The sequence below is a fragment of the Phycodurus eques genome, chromosome 12 (assembly GCF_024500275.1).
Source record: "Phycodurus eques isolate BA_2022a chromosome 12, UOR_Pequ_1.1, whole genome shotgun sequence".
NCBI lineage: Eukaryota > Metazoa > Chordata > Actinopteri > Syngnathiformes > Syngnathidae > Phycodurus > Phycodurus eques.
In genome coordinates, this window is record NC_084536.1 from 20,573,359 (window position 1) to 20,597,276 (window position 23,918).

At 43.1% G+C, this 23,918-nt stretch overlaps 1 protein-coding gene across 2 annotated transcripts in view; it reads right to left on the minus strand.

The window, feature by feature from the left end:
• The window catches only part of LOC133410383 (neuropilin-2-like), a 91,558-nt gene that overhangs the window by 53,283 nt on the left and 14,357 nt on the right, over positions 1-23,918 (minus strand). For both annotated transcript variants that reach the window (XM_061691495.1, XM_061691496.1), the window contains exons 2-6: positions 22,508-22,697; positions 13,141-13,322; positions 8,100-8,327; positions 878-1,033; positions 631-800 (exon numbers count right to left, since the gene is read on the minus strand). In XM_061691495.1, coding sequence (XP_061547479.1) covers positions 631-800; positions 878-1,033; positions 8,100-8,327; positions 13,141-13,322; positions 22,508-22,697 — 926 coding nt within the window. The remainder of the gene's footprint in view (positions 1-630; positions 801-877; positions 1,034-8,099; positions 8,328-13,140; positions 13,323-22,507; positions 22,698-23,918) is intronic.

Sequence of the window (23,918 nt, forward strand, 5' to 3'; positions counted from 1 at the left end):
TTAAGTTTAAAGGACAAACAATAACCTCGTGGCTGTTTACTTGGCCATCGGGGGGGGGTGTCATTGTAAATGCTTTATAAATGAATGAAGATCTTGTAAATCATGTAATATAAAGGAGACTTGGGCTGCCTTTGGGAGGCTAAGGGAAGGTGACACCAACAAGATAATCTATTGTTTACAGGAGGGGTGTCACGAAGGAGGGTCTCGTTGGCTGCGCCGAATCCATTTCTGTCTGAGCGGTGTATGAACCTCACACTCCCTTTCCTCCCCATGAACCAGACAAGCTCATAACTCAGGCTTGGCAAGTGGCTGGCACAAAGTTGGCACTGTGATGGAGCACAGTAAACAATGCCTTACTGAGGCATCGAGCTGCTAAACCTTGATAACACCACACCACCCACTCTCGCTCTCTCCGTCCTCCCGATACAAATATAGCCATTCCGTGTTATTATGTGTGACCTGCCAGCACAAGAACAAATATGCTGCTAAAATAACAATGCAATCTGTTTCCAGTTCAGATTTCTATTTTGATAGGAATAGGATTCTGCAATTCAGGAATATGGTTGCACTCAGCTAGTTTTGAATGCAAAAATAACTTTTGCCAGACTGTAAGAAGCTCGTGTACTGTACCTGTATGTACTCTCTGTTGCTGTCCTCATTAGGCGTCCAGCCATTGTTGTTGTAGTTGAGTCTGGCCTGATGTGGCAGCCAGTTTTCATCATAAAAACTTGATGAAGCTGTGATCTGTTCATCGGTGATCTTTCCAGATTCCATGCCGAAAGCATTACTGCAATGGAAGGCTGCGAGAAAAGCAAATATTAAGTGCTGGAATTTGTTGTACAAAAGGGTAAAAATCACAGAATTTCCACCAACTTACTCTCACTGACTTCCTTGTGCGTCATGTTGTACCGTGCCGAGAAGCCGTCCTTAGCCACAGCCATGTCGGTGTGGAAGGACAGAGAGAGAATCCCAGTAGACGAATGGATCTCTGGTGGTACCATGGTTCCACAATATCGACCGATCAGTGGGCCCACTGGGGATCAGGAAGAATTAAACACTTTCAATCAATTTTGACAATAACAATGTTTTTCCGTTCGCAAAAAAAAAAACAATCCATTAAATGCAAGTAGTTTTCCAGAAAATGTATTCAATCCCTTTCACCAATTCACTTGGATCACAATATTTACAACTTGACATACTGAGTAACTGACTCAGTAGTGGTTCACTCGCCTGAATTCGGTACTGGGAGTGATTTTAATTGAAGACTAATTGTCCTTTGGTGTGAATATGAGTGTGAAATGTTGGCTCTCTCTCTATCTGGCCTGAGATTGATTGACTGGCGACCAATCCAGGGTGTATAGCCTTTTGCCAAAAAGTCAGCATGGATAGGCTCCAGTTCACCATGACCCTGAATAGGACAAGCTTCAGAAAAAAATTCCTTAAAAAACACTTGGTTGACCAAAGCAGATATTATATTAACTCACGGTTTTATAAATGAAGAGGACAAAATGGAAAGATAAAACATTGGCTTTACACACCCACTAGTGGCTAGCTAGTTAACTGGGCGCATAAAGCTAACACTAGCTAGCTTGTAGGGGCTAACGCTATTGACAGACAGATTAGAAAACAAGTTGAAGTCGTTAGATGTTTGCAATGACTTTGTGTCATGAAATACAGCATCACTCCATGATGGCGCCTACCAGTGTGGTCGCCTCGTAACGCGCTCTCTAGTATTGTCTTTGTTTTTGTGTTTTTCGTCCGTCTTTGGAGACCTTACACGACTCACTTACACAAGGGGAGACCTGCTAACCATCAAGGTGGCTACTCCGGACTTTCTGTCACCAACTTTCGAAAATCCGCTCAGTTTTTTCCCCGAGTTACTCACCGGAGCGGCGTCCGCGGTTTTCGGCGCATGGAGGCGGAAGCAGCGCCACAGAGGAAAACGAGCCGGCGTTCAGGTGAAACTCCGCAAGAGAGGACACAGATTGGCGTTCCCGTCGATCCACCTCGCGAATGTACGCTCCCTACCCAACAAAATGGACGAGCTTCATCTTCTATTAAAGACCAGTAAAGACTTCGGACGTTCCACGGCCATGTGCTTTCACGGAGACCTGGCTTTGCGACGCTGTACCCGATGGCGCCGTCATGCTTCCCGGCTTCAACATTCATCGAGCAGACCGCGACATGGAATCATCGGGGAAAACGAAGGGCGGCGGGATATGCCTCCATATAAACGAAAAATGGTGTACGGACGTCACGGTGCTCAGCACACACTGCAGCCCGCATTTGGAGTCGCTGTTTTTGAACTGTAAATCATTCTACTCGCCACGTGAGTTTGCATCGTTTATACTGGCTGGAGTCTATATTACACCGCAAGCTAACACGAACGCCGCATTGCTAACGCTCGCCGAACAAGTCAACGAAATTGAAAATAAACACCCGGACTCACCCCTCATTATTCTCGGGGACTTTAACAAAGCTAAACTCAACCACGAACTCCCTAAATACAAGCGGCACATCGACTGTCCTACCAGGGAAAATAATACTTTAGACCACTGCTACACTACGGTAAAAAACGCATACCGTGCTATACCTCGTGCAGCCCTGGGCTCGTCTGATCACTGCTTAATTCACTTAATACCGACGTACAAGCAAGAACTTAAATGTGCGAAGCCTACAGTGAAAACAGTCAAAAAGTGGACCAACGAAGCCAAGATGGAACTTCAAAGCTGTTTAGACTGCACAGACTGGAGTGTCTTTGAACATTCAGCTGGCAGCCTGGATGAATATACGGACACTGTCACATCCTATATCAGTTTCTGTGAAGAGGTTTGTGTACCAACAAAATCATTTCGGACATTCAACAACCACAAGCCGTGGTTCACTGCTAAACTTAAGCAGCTTCGCCAAGCTAAGGATATCATATCAGAGCGGGGACAGGGCCCTGTATAATCGAGCTAGAAACCAGCTTACTAAAGAAATTAACATTGCAAAGAGGATCTATGCAGCAAAGTTGGAAAAACAGTTTAGCGCGAACGACTCGAAATCAGTCTGGCGTGCATTCCAATCACTGACAATTACAAGCGACGATCCCCCCAAGCTTAGAACAATAGCACACTAGCCGACGACTTGAATATCTTCTATTGCAGATTTGAAAAGGACAGTTTCACTCCACACACCCACCCGGCCGCACCCGCGACCACAACCACACCTCTGACTTCTGCGTTAACCATCCATGAACAGGATGTGAGACGCATCTTCAAACAACAGAAGATTAACAAAGCGGCAGGACCGGACCATGTGTCCCCATCCTGCCTCAAAGTCTGCGCGGACCAGCTCGCTCCAGTCTTCACTCAGATCTTCAACAGATCTTTGGAAATGTGCGAAGTTCCATCCTGTTTCAAACGCTCCACCATCATTCCAGTCCCCAAGAAACCTGCAATCTCTGGTCTGAATGACTACAGGCCTGTCGCTTTGACATCTGCGGTCATGAAGTCCTTTGAACGTCTCGTGCTGGACCACCTCAAGAGTGTCACAGGTCCCCTGCTGGACCCCCTGCAGTTCGCCTACCGAGCGAACAGGTCTGCGGATGATGCAGTCAACATGGGACTGCGCTTCATCCTAGAACACCTCGACAGTGCAGGGACCTACGCGAGGATCCTGTTCGTGGACTTCAGCTCAGCGTTCAACACCATCATCCCTGAACTCCTTTCAACCAAGCTTCTCCAGCTCAGCGTCTCACCTGCCATCTGCCAGTGGATTTACAGCTTTCTGACAGGCAGGACACAGCAGGTCAGGCTGGGGGAAGCCACCTCATCCACACGCAGCATCAGCACTGGGGCGCCCCAAGGTTGTGTCCTCTCTCCGCTGCTCTTCTCTCTCTACACGAACGACTGCACCTCAGCGAACCCGACTGTCAAGCTCCTGAAGTTTGCAGATGACACCACTGTCATCGGCCTCATCGAGGACGGTGACGTGTCTGCATATCGACAGGAAGCGGAGCGGCTGGAGCTGCGGTGCGGGCGACACAACCTGGAGCTGAACACGCTCAAGACGGTAGAGATGATCGTGGATTTCAGGAGGCATCCTTCGCCACAGCTGCCCCTCACGTTGTCCAGCTGCCTTGTGTCAACCGTCGAGACAAGTTCCTGGGAATTACAATCTCTCAGGACCTGAAGTGGGCGAACAACATCAACTCCGTCCTCAAAAAGGCCCAGCAGAGGATGTACTTCCTGCGGCTTCTGAGAAAGCACGGCCTGCCACCGGAGCTGCTGAGACAGTTCTACACAGCGGTCATCGAATCGGTCCTGTGTTCTTCCATCACAGTCTGGTTTGGTGCTGCTACAAAAAAGGACAAACTCCGACTGCAACGGACAATCAAAACTGCTGAAAGGATTGTCGGTACCCCCCTACCCACCCTTGAGGACTTGCACGCTGCCAGAACTAAGACAAGGGCGTGCAAAATCCTCCCGGACCGTCTGCACCCCGGTCACCGGCTCTTCCGGCTCCTTCCCTCAGGTAGGCGCTACCGATCAACGCAAACTAGAACTAGTAGACATTCCAACAGCTTCGTCCCTCTTGCGATCAACTTCTTAAACACCTAACCTATAATTCCATTACAACAAGCTGGAAATTTTTTGACTTGAGTTCGTTGTCACATTTCTGTGGGGCCAATTACGTATTACTCGTGCACTCACTGTAGTTGTCTCGCCATGCTGCACTATTTGCATATACTGGCCACTCATGCCAGAGTAGCATCTGCTCCATTTGCACACTGATTGAGGAGTATCTGTAACATTTGCACAACCAACATTGTCCCAGACGATCGCACTACTCGCCACTTTAAACCGCATACACTCCTTGAAGTCTCGGCGCGCTTTGCACAATGGTCATTGCACCGGACTATCGCAATATTAGTCATTCGAACTGCTCTAAGTGCTAGAGGACTCTGCATCTTTTTGCACAATTGTTTTTTGTCAATGTCTTTATGTCCCCAAAGTGTTCTGTAAATTGACTGTCTGTTGTACTAGAGCGGCTCCAACTACCGGAGACAAATTCCTTGTGTGTTTTGGACATACTTGGCAAATAAAGATGATTCTGATTCTGATCACTTAAACCTTATTTAAACAGACTACATGAATGCTAATGAACGCCAACAGAGTGGATATCATGCAGTGCATTCTGGGACTTGTAGTATCAGTAATGCACATCCATACTGGTGGACAGTTCAGACAGACAAACAATACAATTGTACTTCTTCCAACTATTCCAAAGTACTGAATAAGTCATCGCCATGCATAATATTACTAGGAGCATTAATATAACACCAAGACAAAAAGCATCTCAAAACATATCAGATACTAACCCTTATATTGACATTTTGGCTAAGTTATAACAGTTCTACCATTCATACCATCTATAAATCTTTCCCTTCATTTATCAACATCCTTTCCTTCTTGGATTGTTCCCCAGAGCCTCTCTAATTCCGTCCTCTGATGAAATACGGTCAGGACCACACCTTTCCCTGTCATCACCTCCCTTCCCATCATTCATCCCCAGCAAGGTAGGCTGTACGTGGTTTTAGACTCACTTTAATCGCGCATGCATACGTGTGTGAGTGTGTGTGTGAATCCAAGGACCGAAGTGATGCATCTACTGTCGTCTTCTCTGAAACAGCAACTTGTATATGTCAACACAAACCGATGAGCATGATCTCGGGCCCCAAGGGGGCACGTGCGTGCGTGTTTGTGTAAAGGGTCCCGAGCAAGGATAGCTCATTCATACGTACTGAATGCTCCTCACACGCACGCGCACACGCACACACACACACGCACACACACACACACACACACATGTTGAAGCTTCTGGAGGAGGTAGAAGATGAGAAAACAGCCAGCAATCGATCAGACCTATTGATTTTTTTCCCCCTTTCGGAATGGGTAGATATTTGAAATAGGCCTCTTGAGAAAACAATAGTAATAACTCTTCTCCTGATAGCGTTGAGACGGGGAAAAAAACACTATTAAAAAAAACACAAATTATAGTAAGAAGAGTAAAGCCTTAAGGCAATTGGCTGAAAATGTATGACTATCTTTGTAAGGTAAGTAAATCTATATCAACTGTTATGGGACTTATGCAGCTCTAGCATCACCACTTCATCACATTGATCTCATCCTTTGGATTTCCTTCCCTTTAAGCATCCTCCAAATTATTTCACTTTCCTTTCCCAGCCTGTGGGTCATTTGACTAAATTGTCTCATCTCTCCTACAACTTGATGTCATGTTTTTTTCTCACACATAAGTTTACACCTTAAAAAAAAAAATATATATATAGATGTTATAAAATATTTTAACTGCCCTTTTTAATTTGTGCGAGCTCGCCAACTGACTGTTATTTGCGCTTCTTGTGCTATATTCGCCTTTTAGAGATAGTCACACACATAAAAGGCCTCATGTTGCATTATATTATGCACTTCTGGAGGAGAATGCTCTGCAATTATAATGTCCCAACAAGTTCAGTTCCCAACAGAAATATCATAGTAGTTTTTTTTGTTTGTTTGTTTTTCAGTTGAATGTTGTTGTTTTTTTATAATCCCACTCTCTTGCCTTCCTTGAAATCCTCCCATTTTCTTCTCTCCCAACCTCTTCCTGGACGCAAACCAGAGGTCTTCTGGCCTCCACTTATTCATCTTAATATATCCTTCCTTTTGTTCTGCTGCTCAGCCCTTCCACAGAGCCCCCTCTTCCTCTCCTTTCATCTTCCATCTCTTAAACGGTATCCAGTCTTTCTTTGCTGAGGATTTGTCCCTCTCAACTCTATCCAGTAATTCCAGCAGCAAGAACAGAAATATCCTAACCCCCTCACCTCCTACTTTTTTCCCTCTCTCCCTCCACTCAACAACTCTCACTTCATTTTCCCCATGAAAATGTATGTGGTTTCTTCGAGGTAGGTGCCAACATTTTGCCTCGAAGCTCTGCTTTTATCAACCAACGCATAGCTACTAAAATAGTTGGCATTCCAAGTAAATCAATACAGATGTAGGCAGGGAGAAACACTCATCTCACTTCACCAAGTGGAGTCCACCACAAAATGGCTGGAATATCATCAAGACAGAACTGTGCAAACGTCTTAAACCATCCATCCACGTGTTCAATGAACCTGAAAATGCAAGTTTATACAATTTGCGAGAAAGTCAGAGAGAGGGAGAGAGAGAGAGAGAGAGAGAGAGAGAGAGAGAGAGAGAGACAAAGAGAGACAGAGAGAGAGAGTAAGAGAGGACAGGTAAAACTTGAGATTTGAGCCACTAACTTCAGAACTGTGAAGCAGACGTGCTAACCGCTACAACACTGTGCTGCCAAAGTCTAAAATACACTATTTAAAAAAATAACAATTAAACAAAACTTTCACAACACAGTAAAACCTGAAATATTGAACAGTGTAATAAATTGAATGAGACAAAAATACTCAATTCATTGTGACAAAGACCTCTCGAGGAGTAGCACATGGGCCAAGGAAGACGCCTTTACATTTCGGTGAAGATCGGGATGAAGGTGCATCTACAGGACTTCATGCTCACAGTTTGAGTCACTACTTGGCATGAATAGAAACCTTAACCCTCCCAGAAGCAAATACAATCCATCTTTTTGTTGATAGTTTGGTTTTGGCAGAGGTCTGCGCTCTAATGAGTAACACCCATCCATCCATTTTCTGTACTGTTTGCCCTCATCGGGGTCACGCCAAAGCTGGAGCCGATCCCAGCTGACCTTGGGAGAGAGGCCGGTTATGTGTTTAGGATGTGGGAGGAAGCCGGAGTACCCTAAGAAAACCCACACAAGTACGGGGAGAACGTGCAAAACTCCATACGGGAAGGGTCGAGTGGAAATGTGAACCCTGAACCTCAGAACTGTGGGGCAGACGTGCTAACCGCTAGTTCACTGTACTGTAAATCTGGTGACATTTTAATTATATGTGCTCATCATATCACACTATTATTATTATTATTAGTGGGTTTTTACATGGTAGTATGTGCTTCAGAACCATCAAAACAGAGCATTACTGTCAACCACAACCGAACCTGTCAATCTGACCAGTGCCTCACCTCCAGGGAGCCCGTCCCAAACTTCTAGCCAGTCGTACTTGCAGTCCCCCTCAGCTCCAGGCAAGGGGTCATTCTCCAGGTCAAAGGTGAGGAAAGTGAGGCTCACGTCCATGCTGGGAGGTACAACGATGATGAAGGAGCACTCCAGGTTGTGGGGGTATTTGTCAGGGAACCCTGGAGACTCGATGAGACCTGAGGGACTTGTGAAGTTTCTGGAACAGTCTGAACCTATAGGATGAAAACAACAGTGTTTATTCGGACAAAATAATCACTGTTAATATACTGTAGCACTTTTATGTATCTCATTTGGACCCCCTCATAATTGTACGGAATATTATTATACTTCAGACTTCTGATATGATTCTGGTAGGTGGGACCGTTATTGATGAAGTCATATATTCAGAGAGTGACCCGCTTCTTTTTCTCCATATACAGTATTGTTTACTCTGTCATGATTGGTTGGTCATCGTGTTTGGTGTTCAAAACATGCACACATGCAGATGCACACAAATGCGCGCGCACACACGCGTAATAGTCTCACACACGTTCATAAGCGTTTTAGGGTAATCTGGGCCCTTTAATAAATCCTGTACTGTAATATAGCCTCCATCAGTGCTCAGTCACACACAATTGGCGTGATGTCGTGGCACCATTATTCCGGTGTACTCAACCATGTACAGTCGTACACCCAAAGACACACACACATGCTGAGACTCATTCATACACTGTCTAAGCCTCTTATAGTAACCCATTTCCCTCCAGTCTGTTTGGGTCTCTGCGCTTGCCTGCGTCCACAAGTGAATGAAGAGAAAGTAAGTAACACATTAAGAGAGCGTCTACTCTTGCACGTTAAATGCATTCAAATATGGGTGCTTTACTTTTGTGCATTTAACAAGGCAGAGTTACGGCAGTCATCTATACCTTTTTTTCTATTAAGAGGTTTTTTTTACAAAGTATACAAACAATTATAATTGAGTGACATTGCTACTTCTGTCCTACTTATGAATCTGTGTTTCTAATGACCTTCTCACACATGCAATGACATCAGACACACACACCAACTCTTGTCGGGTGCCCCTTCCGCCATCCACCGCACCCCCTCAATAATGTGGGTCTGCGTGACCGTAAGCGTGTGTGTGTGTGTCTGGAGTGATCGCCTGACCAGTTTGGTTGCCAGCAGCAATTTTATTCCCCCCTCATTACTTCAAGTTCATGCACATCACATAAACACTTCTGCCCTCCTTTCACATGTGATATGTTCCTTTCATGCCCTCCTAACCCGTGTTTCCACCTTGCTGCTTGGCTTTTTAAAATCATAATATTATACTTTAAATTACCGGAGCAGCAAAAATGTGAATGAGTAATTTTTCACAGTGAATTTTGTCTCTCCCTGGTTTGTCTGTGTCATTGTCAATCTGCATTAAGAATGTTGCTGTTGCGCTGCTCAGTGATTTTTGTCGCTGGGTAGATTTTGGATGGGTGTTAGATTGTTGGATGGAGATAGTAGACAGTAGTGTCCCAAGCTTTCATTTTTACTACATAATTTGGTATTACGAGCATTTAAAACTACACTGCAATAATTTACAGGCCATTTGTCAACTTTTAATTTCTAGCAACAACACACAGTAGTTAATTTTTGCCACAAGGAGTCATGGTTTCATGAATGTGAGCATGATCTGTATTGGTACATAAAGAGACAGAATACGTTCACAGACTGGGCCTAAAACTTGAGCAGGTTGCCGTTGTTTTGCTAAAGTTTGCGCAGCGTTACAAAGAAAAACAATGCGTGTGAGTGAGCATGTCGTACAGACGTGTATTTGTGTGCAAGTGCTCATCTGACATCTGCGCATTCATATACTCGATGTGAGTGTGCATGTGTGTGTAGGTGTGTCCGTGTGTCCGTGCGCATGTGTCTGGCGAATTCTGGGTCACAATAACAGCTGGGGGCGCACTGCCTAGACAGCGCGATTTGATTGGCTGCCCCACCAGAGCTCCCTGTGTATTGGTTGTGATTCTGCTACAGCAACCATAGCAACAGAAGCGTAAACAAGTGTACACAATCACTTTGTTGTTGTCTTTGTGCACTTTTTGTGTTTTTTGCGATTCCCACTGATACTTCGTCTCTTGAGGAGAGTATCCAAGTATTTGCATGCAATGTATGCATCACGCCTCAAGTATTGGGAAGGTCTAAAACATGAATTAACCGAAACAGGTAACAAATGATTTTCTGTGGCAGACATGTTTCACCATTTGCCGACGCGTGCCCTTTTCACCATGACTAGACTGTTACTCAGACGGTGAAGGTCTGGTCGTCAGAACACAAAGACGTAGCGAGACAATCTCCCCTCACACAGACAAGGATTAGGGCAGAGAGACCCTTACTAAAATCATCTTCTCTTTGGGATGAAGGACTCCAAGCGGGGGAGAAAAAATCATTAATACACACCGTGACATGGCTTGATGACACACTTTATACAAAGGAAAAACATTTTTGAAGAAAGACTAGACTGTACCAGAGGCTATATCAAATTCATATTTTAAAGTAACTGTTAAAATGGGCACAAAACCTGGGGAAAACTCAGTAAATTGACATTTTAAATAGTCTTTCCGAGATGTTATCATACATCAAATGTTGAAAAATAAACAGTGATTATTATTAAGAGGAGAAGATGGTGAAAATAACAGTATGTGCAGTGGGAGCGTGTATTTTATAGGAACACCATATTGAGACATATCATAATGAGACTAAATAAGGTGTGTGTAACGCACACGCACGCTTTCATCCTGACACGTATATAAAATACAGTCACCCACACAAGCAGACGGTGAGTTGCACCTTAACAGGATAACAAGATCTTGTTAACTGCATTCTAGCAGCTTGAATGTTGAAAATGTTCTGTCTTTGCCAGGTACACACACACACACACACACACACACACACACACACACACACACACACACACACACACATATGCACACGTCTACTTACTGCTCGTATAAATGTTTGGACATCCCTTGCATGTCCACCACAGCTCTTTGCTCAGAAAGTTTAGTTTCTTACAGCATGTAAAGTCTTTTCAAATTTTGAAAAGTCATGATGGTTACCAAAGTAACAGATCTACATTATTATTTCATGAACTATTATGTGAACCTTACCCTAGCTCTCTCCTTATTGTACCACTGAGCAAGACATTATTATTATTATCGGATTATTATTGCTGCTATGATGTCAAAAATAAACAGTGCCACCACCATCCTGTGGTTGAAACACAAGCTATTTGAGGGTCAAAGCCAGGACATAGCTGTGCACCTTAGTGGAAAATGTTGCCAACCAGAGCATGATCCCTCATTGAAAGTTAAGCGTTGAGAGAGCGCTATTTGAGTGCAACATGGCTTTAAAAGCAAACTCTCCATCATGTCACACTGCACTAAAGATACACTTTGCTAGAAAAGCGTTATAAAGCAGAAAAGCTGAAAAGCGCTGCGTTCTGCCATTACTGTTTTGACATTTATGTGCATGTCCTCCATTTTTACAGGATTCCATGAAGACGAAAACTCTGTTGTTTGAAAAGAAATCCCCCCCCCCCCCAAACTGTGCTCACGTTTAGGAAACAAACAGTTAGTGTAGCCTGACTTTTGCCCGAAATCAATTTGTATAATTTGTGGGTAGCAAACGGATGGATGTATAAATCTGTTGTGCTGGTGTCGTCATGTAAACAAACAGCCAAAATAAAAAAATGGTCATCCGTAAGTGTCTTGTGATGTGTCAAACTTGAACACATCAGTGTCAGGATCTAACGTTACGGTTTACAACAGCCACATTGTTGTCCAAAGACAGCAGACTCCAAGTGTGACCTCCGACACTCATCCTAAAGTCGATTGAGGGGAACAGAGTGCCGAAAACACATAGGAACAAATCCCTACAGGCTGGCGGGGGCAGAAAGTGAGACACATCCATTCGGACGAGCACATGCGTTGCGTTAGTAACCCCAGCCCGCCCTGTGTGTGACAGTGTCTCTCAGGGCTCAGGACTCAATTAAACAGGCATGTGGGGAATGCTTTCAGGGGGACCGGAATAAGATGGCTGAAGACACTCTGTGCCCCTATGTGCGTCTCACTTGCCCTTGATCTCAATTGGTCTTGCTTCGGCTGACCCACGGCAGCGTGAAGGGTATGATCCCTTTCTCTAACGCACACACACACACTCACACAATAAGATGTGATGCTCAGACAGACAGAGGGCCATTGAGGGAACAGAGGTCTCGCATAGGGAGTCCGAAGGGGTCTCAAGGGTCCCATGCTAAGGCGATCCTTACTTGCTTAAGGTCTAGCATGATACCATTTAGGCTTGGTCACCTAATGAAGCAAGCTGGCTGGTAGTGATATAGTCACGCTTAGCCTGCTTTTAAAGGTGCACTACTCGTTATTTTGGGGTGGGTCATGGGGATTAGACCCCTCTTGAGGGAGTTAAATACTCCAAACAAAGACTTTGAGTTGAGTTACGCAGGAATGTCCACACATGATCATGAAGATTTGATTCTGGTCTCTGCTCTCCTTTTCCCTCTCATATTTATTTGTAGTAAAGCGGAGTACGCATATACTGATTTTTATCATCTTAATTTTAAATAGACCCCACACACGACAATGTGTGTTCTCAGTGCTTTTATAGTGTATGATGTACTTGAGATTACCGACACTGCTCACGACACTCACATAACATCTCCGCTGATTGACCTGTGAGAGGCAGCATGGTGCCACGGGGCGCTTAACACTTAACACAACCAGTTGCTCCTCCGTTCAAGTCTGGCAACAGTCACGATCACGGAGTCAGTGGCTCTGCTTAATTTGGTACCCTAACCCTAACCCTACTTTCAAACAAAATCAACACTCAGTTAACGTCTATATATTTTTGTCCTTTTTCCAGTAACTTTTATAGTGCAATATTTACCCTTGGGGTATTCGGATTTCACTGTTCCAATTAATTTTATAATTATAATTAAAAATTCATATCATGGAAGTGTCAACCGTGACGTCTCCTTACCAGTTTTGAAGATTTCGTAGCGCAGCGAGAATCCTGCCCCCTGGTGGGCGTAGTCGGACACAAACTTGATGTGGAGGGCGGGTCCGGATGATATGATTGGTGCTGGGGCGATGTTGCTGCAATGCTTTGCCAATAAGTCGGCTGATTCCGAGTTACCGTCGTGGATCTCAACATAGTCATACCTACATGGACAAAAAAACAACATGAATTTAATAACATCATCATCATACTTTGTTACTCCACCTTTATGTGAGATTCTGGTGAGGGGAGATTCCCCCGTCTGAAACGTTCAGTGACCGTCATATCGACAGATAATATTTCCATTTCGTGGAAATGATAACATCAGCAGCCTCATTGCAACATTTCCGCTGAAATCATGGAGGAGTTATAAAAATAAATAAATAAATAAGCAGAAATGCATTTGAATGTAACATTTACTGTCAGCAGAACTGCAGTTGTCTTATTACAGCTGCAGGAGAAGATATATATTTCAAACATTCCATCATAAGTGTAAGTGACATACAACACAAACTCAGAGTTGTACTAAATTCCCCCATACAGTATGTTATTAGTTTAATACCAAAGATACAAAGTAACAAAGTATAGAATGTTTCAGTAAAATAAAAACACTACTAGGTTCACAGTAATTATTTTAAATGATCATATTTGTCAACGTATGAACATTGTAATCTTGCTTGAAAATTATGACAGATGAAAAATGAGTTGCAATCTTCTTATCTATAATAATACCATAACTCCAAATGTATTTTTCTCAATCAACCGAAAAAATACGGTACTTACATCACATTACATTGTAATAAATTTAGCATGAATCAAATTAACTAATTATCGAATTTCTTATCGTAAGTTAGTACAATAATGTATGGTTCAGACAAGTCTCAAACAGCTATTGGTGATTCAAGAAAGAAATAGAGTAATAGAATTGAGACGGTCGCATGGGAAGCAAATTTATTACAGAAATTATTGTGCTTTATTTGTCATTGTTTCTGATTTCAATCATCCCTAAATCCAGGTCTACAGTCATTGGCTGTCGACATTATGAAGAACTGTGGTCAAAAAAACAAAACACAAAAAAGCATCTATTTTTATTCAGTTTCTTTGATGTCCTCTGAGCACAAATGTTGGTCTCCGTGTGCGGACGCACAGCAGGAGTTCTGCCTCTGCGTCTGGACAACAAGCAGCCGGTCACCTGCTTGCCTTCAAAAATAGCGTCCTGCCAACAAAATTCCTTCAAGCGGCTTGTCACCACAAAATACGACAAGTTTCATTGTCAGTTAATTCCATTTTCACTAAAAGCCTTAAGACCTAATAAATACATCTTAAGTCTATTTGCACATATTTAGCCACTTTATCGATCACTTCTGACCACAGTCATGTTAATTGCTCTTCTAATGAGCTTTTTACATCTCTCCAGTGTGATCAGTGAAGAAACCCTCAAAGAATGTCTGCTTTTATGCCATTATACACAGTAGATTCATTGATACTTCTTGCAAGTGTGCATTACAGTAACACTTGAGTAGAAAATGTGGAAAATATCTTGTTTTTAGTTCTTAAATTGCTGACAGGAGTAGAAAAAGTGTTATACTGTAACATACTAGGCATCCACATTCCATCCAGCCATCCCTTTTCGATACGGTGTGTCCTTAGGAGGGTCATCACAACCATTCACACTCACATTTGTCCAATTTTGACAATCTTTTTTGCTCCTTGAGCTAGCCCACTTGACGAAAACGATAACGAAATGTGTTTTGGGATGACAAGCATCTGGCAGAAAAAGGGATGCACCTTCATCAAAACAGAAGGAGAACATCCATGCAATTTAAGGTCGCATCTTTTGGCTATTTAAATCTACACAGAGTGACTCTCTAGCATGGATTTAGTGTAAAAGTATCAATTTCATTTAAAAGACAAACATTGTTTTTGTCATTACAAGTGTCCAGAAAAGGCCCCTCTGACAGCTACGTCTGTTTGACCCAGTTTTGTATCCGCTTTGTCGATATTTGGCTAAGACTGATTGGTTGCCTCCGCGTAGAAGACCCACTTGTGAGAGCACACGTGTTTGTGATGTCGACAGCGCTGGCTCGGGAGCGGAAAGGGAGGCGGAGATCTTCGTTAGTGACGTAGATGACCTCGAGAAATTCGATGGACCTGCTTTCATGCCTCTTGGCAGAAAAAACTTCCGGAATTCAGGAATGCGTGGATGATTTTAATTCATACTTCATGTTTACTGTGACACTATATAGCCGATACTACATCCCAAACACTAGAAAAAGTTGGTTTGGTAAAATATGGGACCTTTCCGTCCACTTTCAGGCATCTTTTTTAGTTCTCTTATGTCTGCATGTATGTATGCATGGTTCCCGAAAGGTGAGCAACTTCCCAAAAGGTTAATTAACTCTCACACTTCAATCATTTAAGGTGCCAACTGGCCGTGAAATACTGTTGACAAATGTTGTACAGTGTGTGTGTGTGTGTGTGTGTGTGTGTGTGTGTGCGTGCGCGCGCACATGTGATATCCTAACCTTAAAGGGAATGGAGAATTGACATTTTATTGTTTGTATACAAATAGTTGGGTCTCTGGAGTGTTTGTCCACCCATCAAGCGTAAAATTAAACAAGCAAGTAAATCTTATTTGTCTATGACGATGTTTGCATGTGCCAAATACCGACATATACTGCACATCCGTGATTTATGATAAATACTTCACTTTTTTGTGTTCCTCTGATTATCTTTGGGCCCTCTTTTTCTCCCTGGGCTCCTCCAACATGTCAGTCACACAAGACTCGCTGTGTGGGACCAGCAAGTGTGACAAGTAGGATTCAAATGTAGGAATCCAATATTTTTGGGGTGTTTTCCCCAAAATGTTCCCTGTGTGAGCTACGTATGCACGCACAAATCACCGCAATGACGTACTTGAAAATATATATGTGCGGCTAATTGTAACTCCCTCTGCAAACGTGTTGAAAATGCTAAATTTGGCAAGATTATAAAGCTATATTTCAGCCTCTTATTGTTGAATTAAGGTATCTCGTCAGTACATAACTTCTCTTGAGTTGGATTTCAGGACTTTGCAGCATAAAATATTGCCATGTACAGACAACCTTGGGTGTTTTGGGATCCGGAATTCAGGTTCTATTTGTCTTTGGGTCATACCGACGCTACACATTGCAGGTCCAAATGTTACAGTGCCTGTTCCAAAAATTAGAACTGGATCCAGATCAACCTTTTGAGTTCTACTGTTGACAAACAAACACAGGCAAACCATATCCTTGTTATTTGCAATCAAAACAAGTCAGTATTTTTTTACAGTATGATTTTGCATGAAATCCAACTAATTATTATGAGAGAGGCTTGTTTATGTTGTTGTTATCATGCAAAATTATGGACATGGAGTCATTTTAATAATGTGACTGTAAAAACATCAAAATTGAAGCTGTCATAAAACTTCTGCTGCTTCTACACAGCGTCCCATGACGTTCAAGCAGGGATAACGCATAAAGAAAATACACCCTTCCTTCCGTGCTATACTTCCTTGTAAACTCAAAAGACAAAGGCTGCCTTTGGAAATCATGACGTAAGGTCCAAAAGAAGGGAAAATGTTTATAGATTCAGCCATCACAATGCTGTCACAGAGAACATGACGCTGCATTCACAATGTCGGACTGGCAGCCACAGGTGTCCTCCACTCCGCGCCTTCCCCGCCGCCCGGTTCTCATCCTGTGCTCCCTTCCCCCGTTGGGCTCTGAGCCTTCAGTGAAGAGCTGACACCCACGTTTAAGTGAGCGTATGTACACACGCGCACACACACACAGTAAACACACTGATACAAACAAAGTGCCCGTGGCTTGCATGCATCCATGGACGAGCTGGAGGTTTCCTTCAATCCGTTCCGTGTGGGAGGAACACAGCTTCTAACACGCTGTTGAAATCCCATCATCGCTCTCTCTCACTCTCCTTGCCCCCACCAACCCAGAAAAAAATAAATAAAATAAAAACACAAATATTCCTCAGAGCCAGCGGGTTTGTGGCACAGACTTGCCGAGGGGACTGACAAGGAGCGGGAATTTGTTTCACATGTTTTCCTTGAAATTCATCGCTTATCAAGGGGTGTAAAAAAAGGATTTTGCTTGCTTGTAGGGAGGAAATGATGAAAAAAGCCAAGTGCGTTTCAAAAGCGTTTAAAGTACTGTGAGGCTACAGCAAGAAGAACCTGCGGGATGCTGTAGATTAGATTTAGTCAGAACATTTAGATAAATTGGTGGTTTTTCTTTCCAATGAGAAACCAGGAAACGAGAATACAAAAAAAAAAAAAAAAAGAAAAGAATTTCCAGCCCTCCCGCCTCTCCACTGCCTTTTACAGTAAGTCATGCCTTCTTTTCAAGTCGAGCTCTTTGCAGCAATCGGGTGTCTTTAGAAATAGACTTCGCATCTGGAGACATACACGCACGCGAGCAGGGTACACACATTCTGATAATTGGGCCGAATTTGAGCATTTTCCCCCACTTCCGATCACAATCAGCAAAAGCCCCGTTGTCAGAAGTCTTTAAAAGATTATCCTGACTGATTATCCTGTGGTGCAGGGTGTTAAAAGAAGTATTTTTTTTTCTTTCCTGATCTGCAATCATTATATGCGTTGTCAACACCAAGTTGGGCCGAGCACAGACTCTGCGAAGCTTACGTTGTCGTTGTTTGATTGCCCTTGGGGAGCCAGAATTTTTGAAAGAAATACTTATAATGGGATCTGAAGTTCCCAACGATTGTCGGGCGACCAGTTGAGGGGCAGGGCGTACCCCGCTTCTATTGTTAGAATAGCCGGGATAGGCTCAACTTCCCCCGTAACCTTAATGAGCACAAGCACAATACAAAATGGATGGAAATTGAAGTTCAAGCACCTCAATGGAAAAAAGGGAAGTGGCTGTAGATGGAACTTCAGTATTCTATATTAGTAAGCCAATGCTAAACATACGCTTTTGCATGACAAACATTATTAACTAGTTCCTTAACATTTTTAAGATCGATCACATCACAGGTCAACTGTCTGCCAGTAAATATAAGAAATATGTCATGGAAATAATTCTAAAACCGATGTTAAACATGTATAGCTGTCGACCATTTACTCATATCTGATGCATTAAAACTACTCAACCTGATTCTTATTACAGATTTGTGTGTGTGTGTGTGTGTGTGTGTGTGTGTGTGTGTGTGTTTCCGACTGCGTCCAAATGTAATGTCCAGGACAATTAATCAATTCCCCATTACGGCTTTAACATATATTGATCGGGACCGTCGGTCAAAAGTACACGAGCACACAAAGACAAACACACATTACAGTTACATTATGGATCAGACAGCCCTTGGGGGCCTCAGGGACTGTCTTGAGTATCACAGCTCTGCATTTCTGCACTTGCGCGGCTGTCTCAGATCAGCATTGTAAATAGTGGAGGAGGTCAATGGGCACGGAGAATGAGAAAAGGATCCAGAGGGGACTTGAAAAGAGTTACAACGAGGCAGAAAATTGAAGATGTGGAAGAGAGAGAGAAAAGTCAAAATATGCTGCATTTGTCATGCTTCCTGTTTTTCTGTGAAAGGAGAAGGGGAGAAGGAAAGAAGGAAGGAAGGAAGGGTGATTCACTTGGGGGCAATGAGGAGGACGAGGTGATGAAGGGAGGGACGTGCGGGGAAGCGCTGGGCGAAGAAGGTGCCCGATCAGACGGAAGATGATAGATGGGGTCGGCGCGATGGCGGCGACGAGGCCGGAGGCGGAGGAAGGGTCGGACGAATCGAGGGAGGAGAGCGAGCGAGCCGGCAGGGAGGGAGTGAGAGAGAGAGAGACAGAGAGAGAGAGAGAGGGGAAGCTGTCAAGATTTGCTCGTGCCCTCAACAGACCCTGACGCTGCAGTTTTCCCTAAGCGGTCGGTGTGTGCGCGAGTGCGCGAGTGCGCTTTCCAAAGACTCCAAATAGAGATCCAGACGGAGCCGTGCAGTGAGCCAAGAGGAAAATGTGAAGGAGACAACCAGCTGCTGTGTTGAAAGGCAACATAGCCGCTCAAAGTGTGACGCTGGAGCAGCTCTTTAACCTCAACTGTCTCGGGGGTCACCTCAGGAAGAATTTAATATCACTTTGTTGGCAGAAGAAATCTTATTTATACACGCTTGCACAGATACACAAGGAGACCCCCACCGCCCCCCACAACCTTTTTCCAGTTGTTTTGCAGAGAACTTTTATACACTTATGCCAGTTATTGATTTGGGGGGCAAAAAAGCTGATGACAGAACAAATATGACTAATATCTCCCCACGATGCAGTTCTTAAGAGTGTGTAGCGCAGGGCAGACGACACTGCCCATCACCAAGTGTATAAATAGTTTCTATCCATTGTAATAGTAAACTAGAATGGCACTGAAAGTGGACTTTAACAATCCGACCCTGAGAACCTTGTGGCACAATTGGACTGCCGTGTATGTGTATTTCCCTTGATGCAAGGCGGAGCTATGTGGTTGACCTCTGGGTCACTGTGCTGCCTTTCACGCAATATGTATTATTAACATTCGCATTATTTCCAATCACTTGCACAACTGTATCATTATCTACGGTAAAATGAAACGGATCCTTCCTTGGTACGCGTCCCAAGCTTCCCCAAAGTTTTGTGCAAATGGAATTGGCAGTTTGTATGTAACCCTGTTAATTTACATACTGTAAAACCAATTGCAATTGAAAACTGTCCTTTTTGGAAAGCCAAATAGATGAATGTGTGTGTGTGCGTGTGAAACAACAACTTGCAATGATAAAGCCCTGTGGTGCTTCTCATGTGATTTAAAAAAATAAAAAAATAAAAAACGGAAGTTAGACTTAGTTATGATTGGCTGCTAATCTTGGCATCGATGGGAGCCTTTTTCCCCCCTTTTTTAATACATCAGAGTTTATGTCCGTGCTTCACACTTCCTCCTTAAATTAAATGACCGCTATGTCAGAATCTTAATGAAAACGTTGTTTTCGCTCACTGACCAGCCCGTCGTCGATCTGACCAGCACAGCCACTGAGAGCTCTGCATAATGTAATGCATTATCGATTACAGATTCTTATTTTAAATCACAATCAGGACCGTAATAAATCTGATTACTTCAGCATTGTTATATAATGAAACAACCCTGGACTAATCGGTGAACGACGCGTGCGTGTGTGGTGTGTGTGAGTGTGAGATGATAGACGAGTCTTGTCCCTGTTCTTGGCATCTTTACCCTGTGGACTGAGCAGATCAATTTCTGCTTCCCTCTGCACATGCATACGTACGTTGGGTGCCGGTAGACTTGAATAGCTCCATGCCATCGAGCCTATTAGGCTTGAGAAGTTATCATCGTTCATTGTTATATCATATGAAATGCCACCGATAAACTTGGCCAAAAATAACAAAGGAGCACCTGTAAGTGATTTTTAAGACACTGTTAGATGTGTAATGTACATATAACATGATAAGTACGAGTGAGCTGAATGGTTGTTAGCGTTTTTTGACCTAAAATGGTCATCGCTAACGCTAACCTCCATATGCTTAGTGAAAAAAACCTGATTGACTTGCTCCACTTCAATTCGATGCTCCCCTGCTGGGAAAGTGACTGATTCAAATGCTATGAGCCTCACAAGGAGCGACTGGCAGAGGGTGGAAGGAAGGGAAAGTAGAATTAAAAAAAAAAAATCAAAAATTATATTTCCAATGTAGAAGTAGAGCAAAACAACAACAATTTTGGCCTTTTCAGTCTTGTGCTTTCAACAAACAGCCAGGTGAAATATTGATGCTACCAAGGAAATGTCAGAATGATTTTAGCAAATCTGAGTGGTGGAATTCTCCTGATCTATTATTGATGTCAACAGGGACACTGTGTGGTTGAAAAGACAAAAGTGTATGAGTACGCAATTCGTCGCGCTGTGATAGACACGCATTGAACACGCAGTATATTTCCACATCTGCGTTCAAATACAGTACATCACTTTCGCAAGGCACGACCAGCAGCAGTCGTGGCTCAGTTGTTGCTCTTATAATCCAGCCACCGGACGCTTGAAGTGGATATATTTTCGCAACTCAAACATGTAGCGATGTGGAGGCAAAAGAAAGACGCGAGACGAACTAGCCTCCATCTTTCAGGTCGTAGTCGTGGTACTTGATTGCCAGTTGAGCAGGGCGTGGTTTCGGCGCATTCAGCGGACACGCCCACAGCATTTGAGAGCGGAAACATGGGCTTGATTTTTTTGAAGCCCCGTTTTACACGATGTACTTGGTGATTATTCTTTTCTAATTCAAATTGTGAACAAGATTCTTCTCTGCTGTATGTCACAATCATGTGAGAAGACATTTACGTTCACTTTACAGGGGCAATAAAGGAAAAATATGATGCATTTTCTTTCGCAGTTTAAAACCATTCCCAGGTGTTTTAATAACAAGTCTGCAGCACGCTTTCATCAAAATACCCCAAAGATCAAGAATTATAGTACACTTTGAACACCCTATTTCTTGTGTTGCTGAAATCAGCCCATTTTTAGGGGCTTGACCTTTTCTCATGTAGGCGAGCCGATTCTCATCCTGCTCCAAATACTGCCGGGTCAATTGTGAGTTCGGCTTTTGTAAAAAAGCTAATTAAAGACAATAAAAGCATTTTAACTCAGAGTAAACAGTTCATATGCTACACTGTGTGTGCCACTTGAACACATCACCAAACACAAATTTAAACCTCAACCTACACAAAGGTAACCCAAAATGTGTAACAAAAGTAATTAAAGCAAGTGAGGTTTTGTTTGGTGCAAGCAGTTTTAGTTTTGAAAGGTGCCTAAAATAATATGTTCTGAGCACGACTTCACAATCATTTGCCTCCACAGCTGGTTTGACTGCAGGCTGCTTAATCAATCTCATACGTCTTTGCCAGCATGGGTTCATTATTTCCCAGCAAGCCTGTTTGCCCTCATGTCTGTATTGTCACTGCATCCTGGTTTTGAACGTTGCGCCGCCATACTTGCACTTCTCCCAGTTCGACTCGAGCCAAAAACGGCCATAGATGGAAAATCGTCTTCTGACTGGGTTCATTTGTTCGGGATAAAAAAAAAAGCACCCTGCAACTGTAAACGTGTGGTAATTAGGCTGTGATATTAAGAGATGAGGGACTCTGGGAGGTCCCAAAGTGATTATTATGGGCTAGCTGAAGCCAGGGAAACAGGAGGAGAGTGGGCTGACCAAATGCACCCAGCAGCCCTCACACAAAGCGCTGAAAGTTTTTGCATAATAATCTATCCTCAATTTATTTGGAGAAAGACTAATGAACACAATGAAGCGATTGCACGTGTCTGTCCTCGTTATCGATACCTGCAGTCCAGCTTCTCGATCTCGAAGTGCGGGTTGAAGTTGAGCACGATGCGCTGGGAAGGTTCCGGCGCCGTGATGACCCAGCGGCAATTCTGGTGGGGGGGATACTCCAGCGGGTAGCCGGGCGTGGTGATGTAGCCCGCGTCAGTGGCATCCAGATAGCCACCACATGCCTCAGAGCCTGTCAGAGCTAGAAGACAAGCAGAGGGGATTACACATACTTGAAGAGAATCCTCGAATCTAAATGCTACTCACAAATACTGGCTACAAGGCGCGGCGATGACAAATTTGCTCAACCATTGAGCGACCCACATTGCAGTGTGACTCCCGGTATTTGATTTGAATGCAGTGTGCTTTTTTTTTTTTTTTTTTTTAAACAAAGTTGCTTTGATATTCCTTTCAATATCACTTTTACATAAGCAAAATTAGTTTGAAAATAGCAGGTTCCCTTTCAGAAGAATCAGGCGCAAACAGGAATTTACAAGTCCACTGTTGTTGTTTTGTACAAGAATTGGAGATAATTCTACACACATACTGAAGGTATTGTACCAATGAGTATAAGGATCACACTGAAAAGACAGAAGTAAATACACTACTTAAGTTGGAAAAAAATATATTTTTGTTTGAAATTTGTATATTTTTTTGGCTATTAAAGTCCTAATATTATGAGAATAAAGTTGCATAGTTTTGAGGGGAAAAAACCCATATTCAAATAAGTGAATTTCATCTGCTTGGCTTTCCATTGATACGTGGCACACAATACCCAATTCAGGTCAATAATTGATTGATTGCTTGAATGATTGATTCATTCATTCATACTGATAATAGTTGATGTGGCGAATCACTGAGTATTTCATTCTTTAACCTGTACTAAAATGTAATAGGACGAGAGCCCCTACATTGTTCATCATTAAGAAGGCAATAAACTTCTGATATTAATCCTTCACATATCTTCACAGAAATGACTTTATTCTTGTAATTTAACGTTAAGTTAAAAAAATAAACATTTTATCTCCAAAATATTCACATTTATTCCCCTAATATTACAACATTAATCTAGCAAACACATTACATTTTATCTAAAAAAAAATTAAAATTTGAGGTGGGAAATATATCCATCCATCCATCCATTTTCTGAGCCGCTTCTCCTCACTAGGGTAGCGGGCGTGCTGGAGCCTATCCCACCTGTCATCGGGCAGGAAATATATAACTTCTTTAAATAATTTCGCTGGCATCAGGCCAAAAGCTTCTATGTCCAAATTCTTTTCAGAAATCGATACTATTGGTCAGTGCCCACGTTTGTATATTATTTTCTAAAGTGTTGAAAATGTTTTTGGGTTTTTTTTTTTTGGTTTCCTGACAAGTGATGATAATTTTGGAGATGTGAGGTTTCCGCCTGACGCCAGCGAAT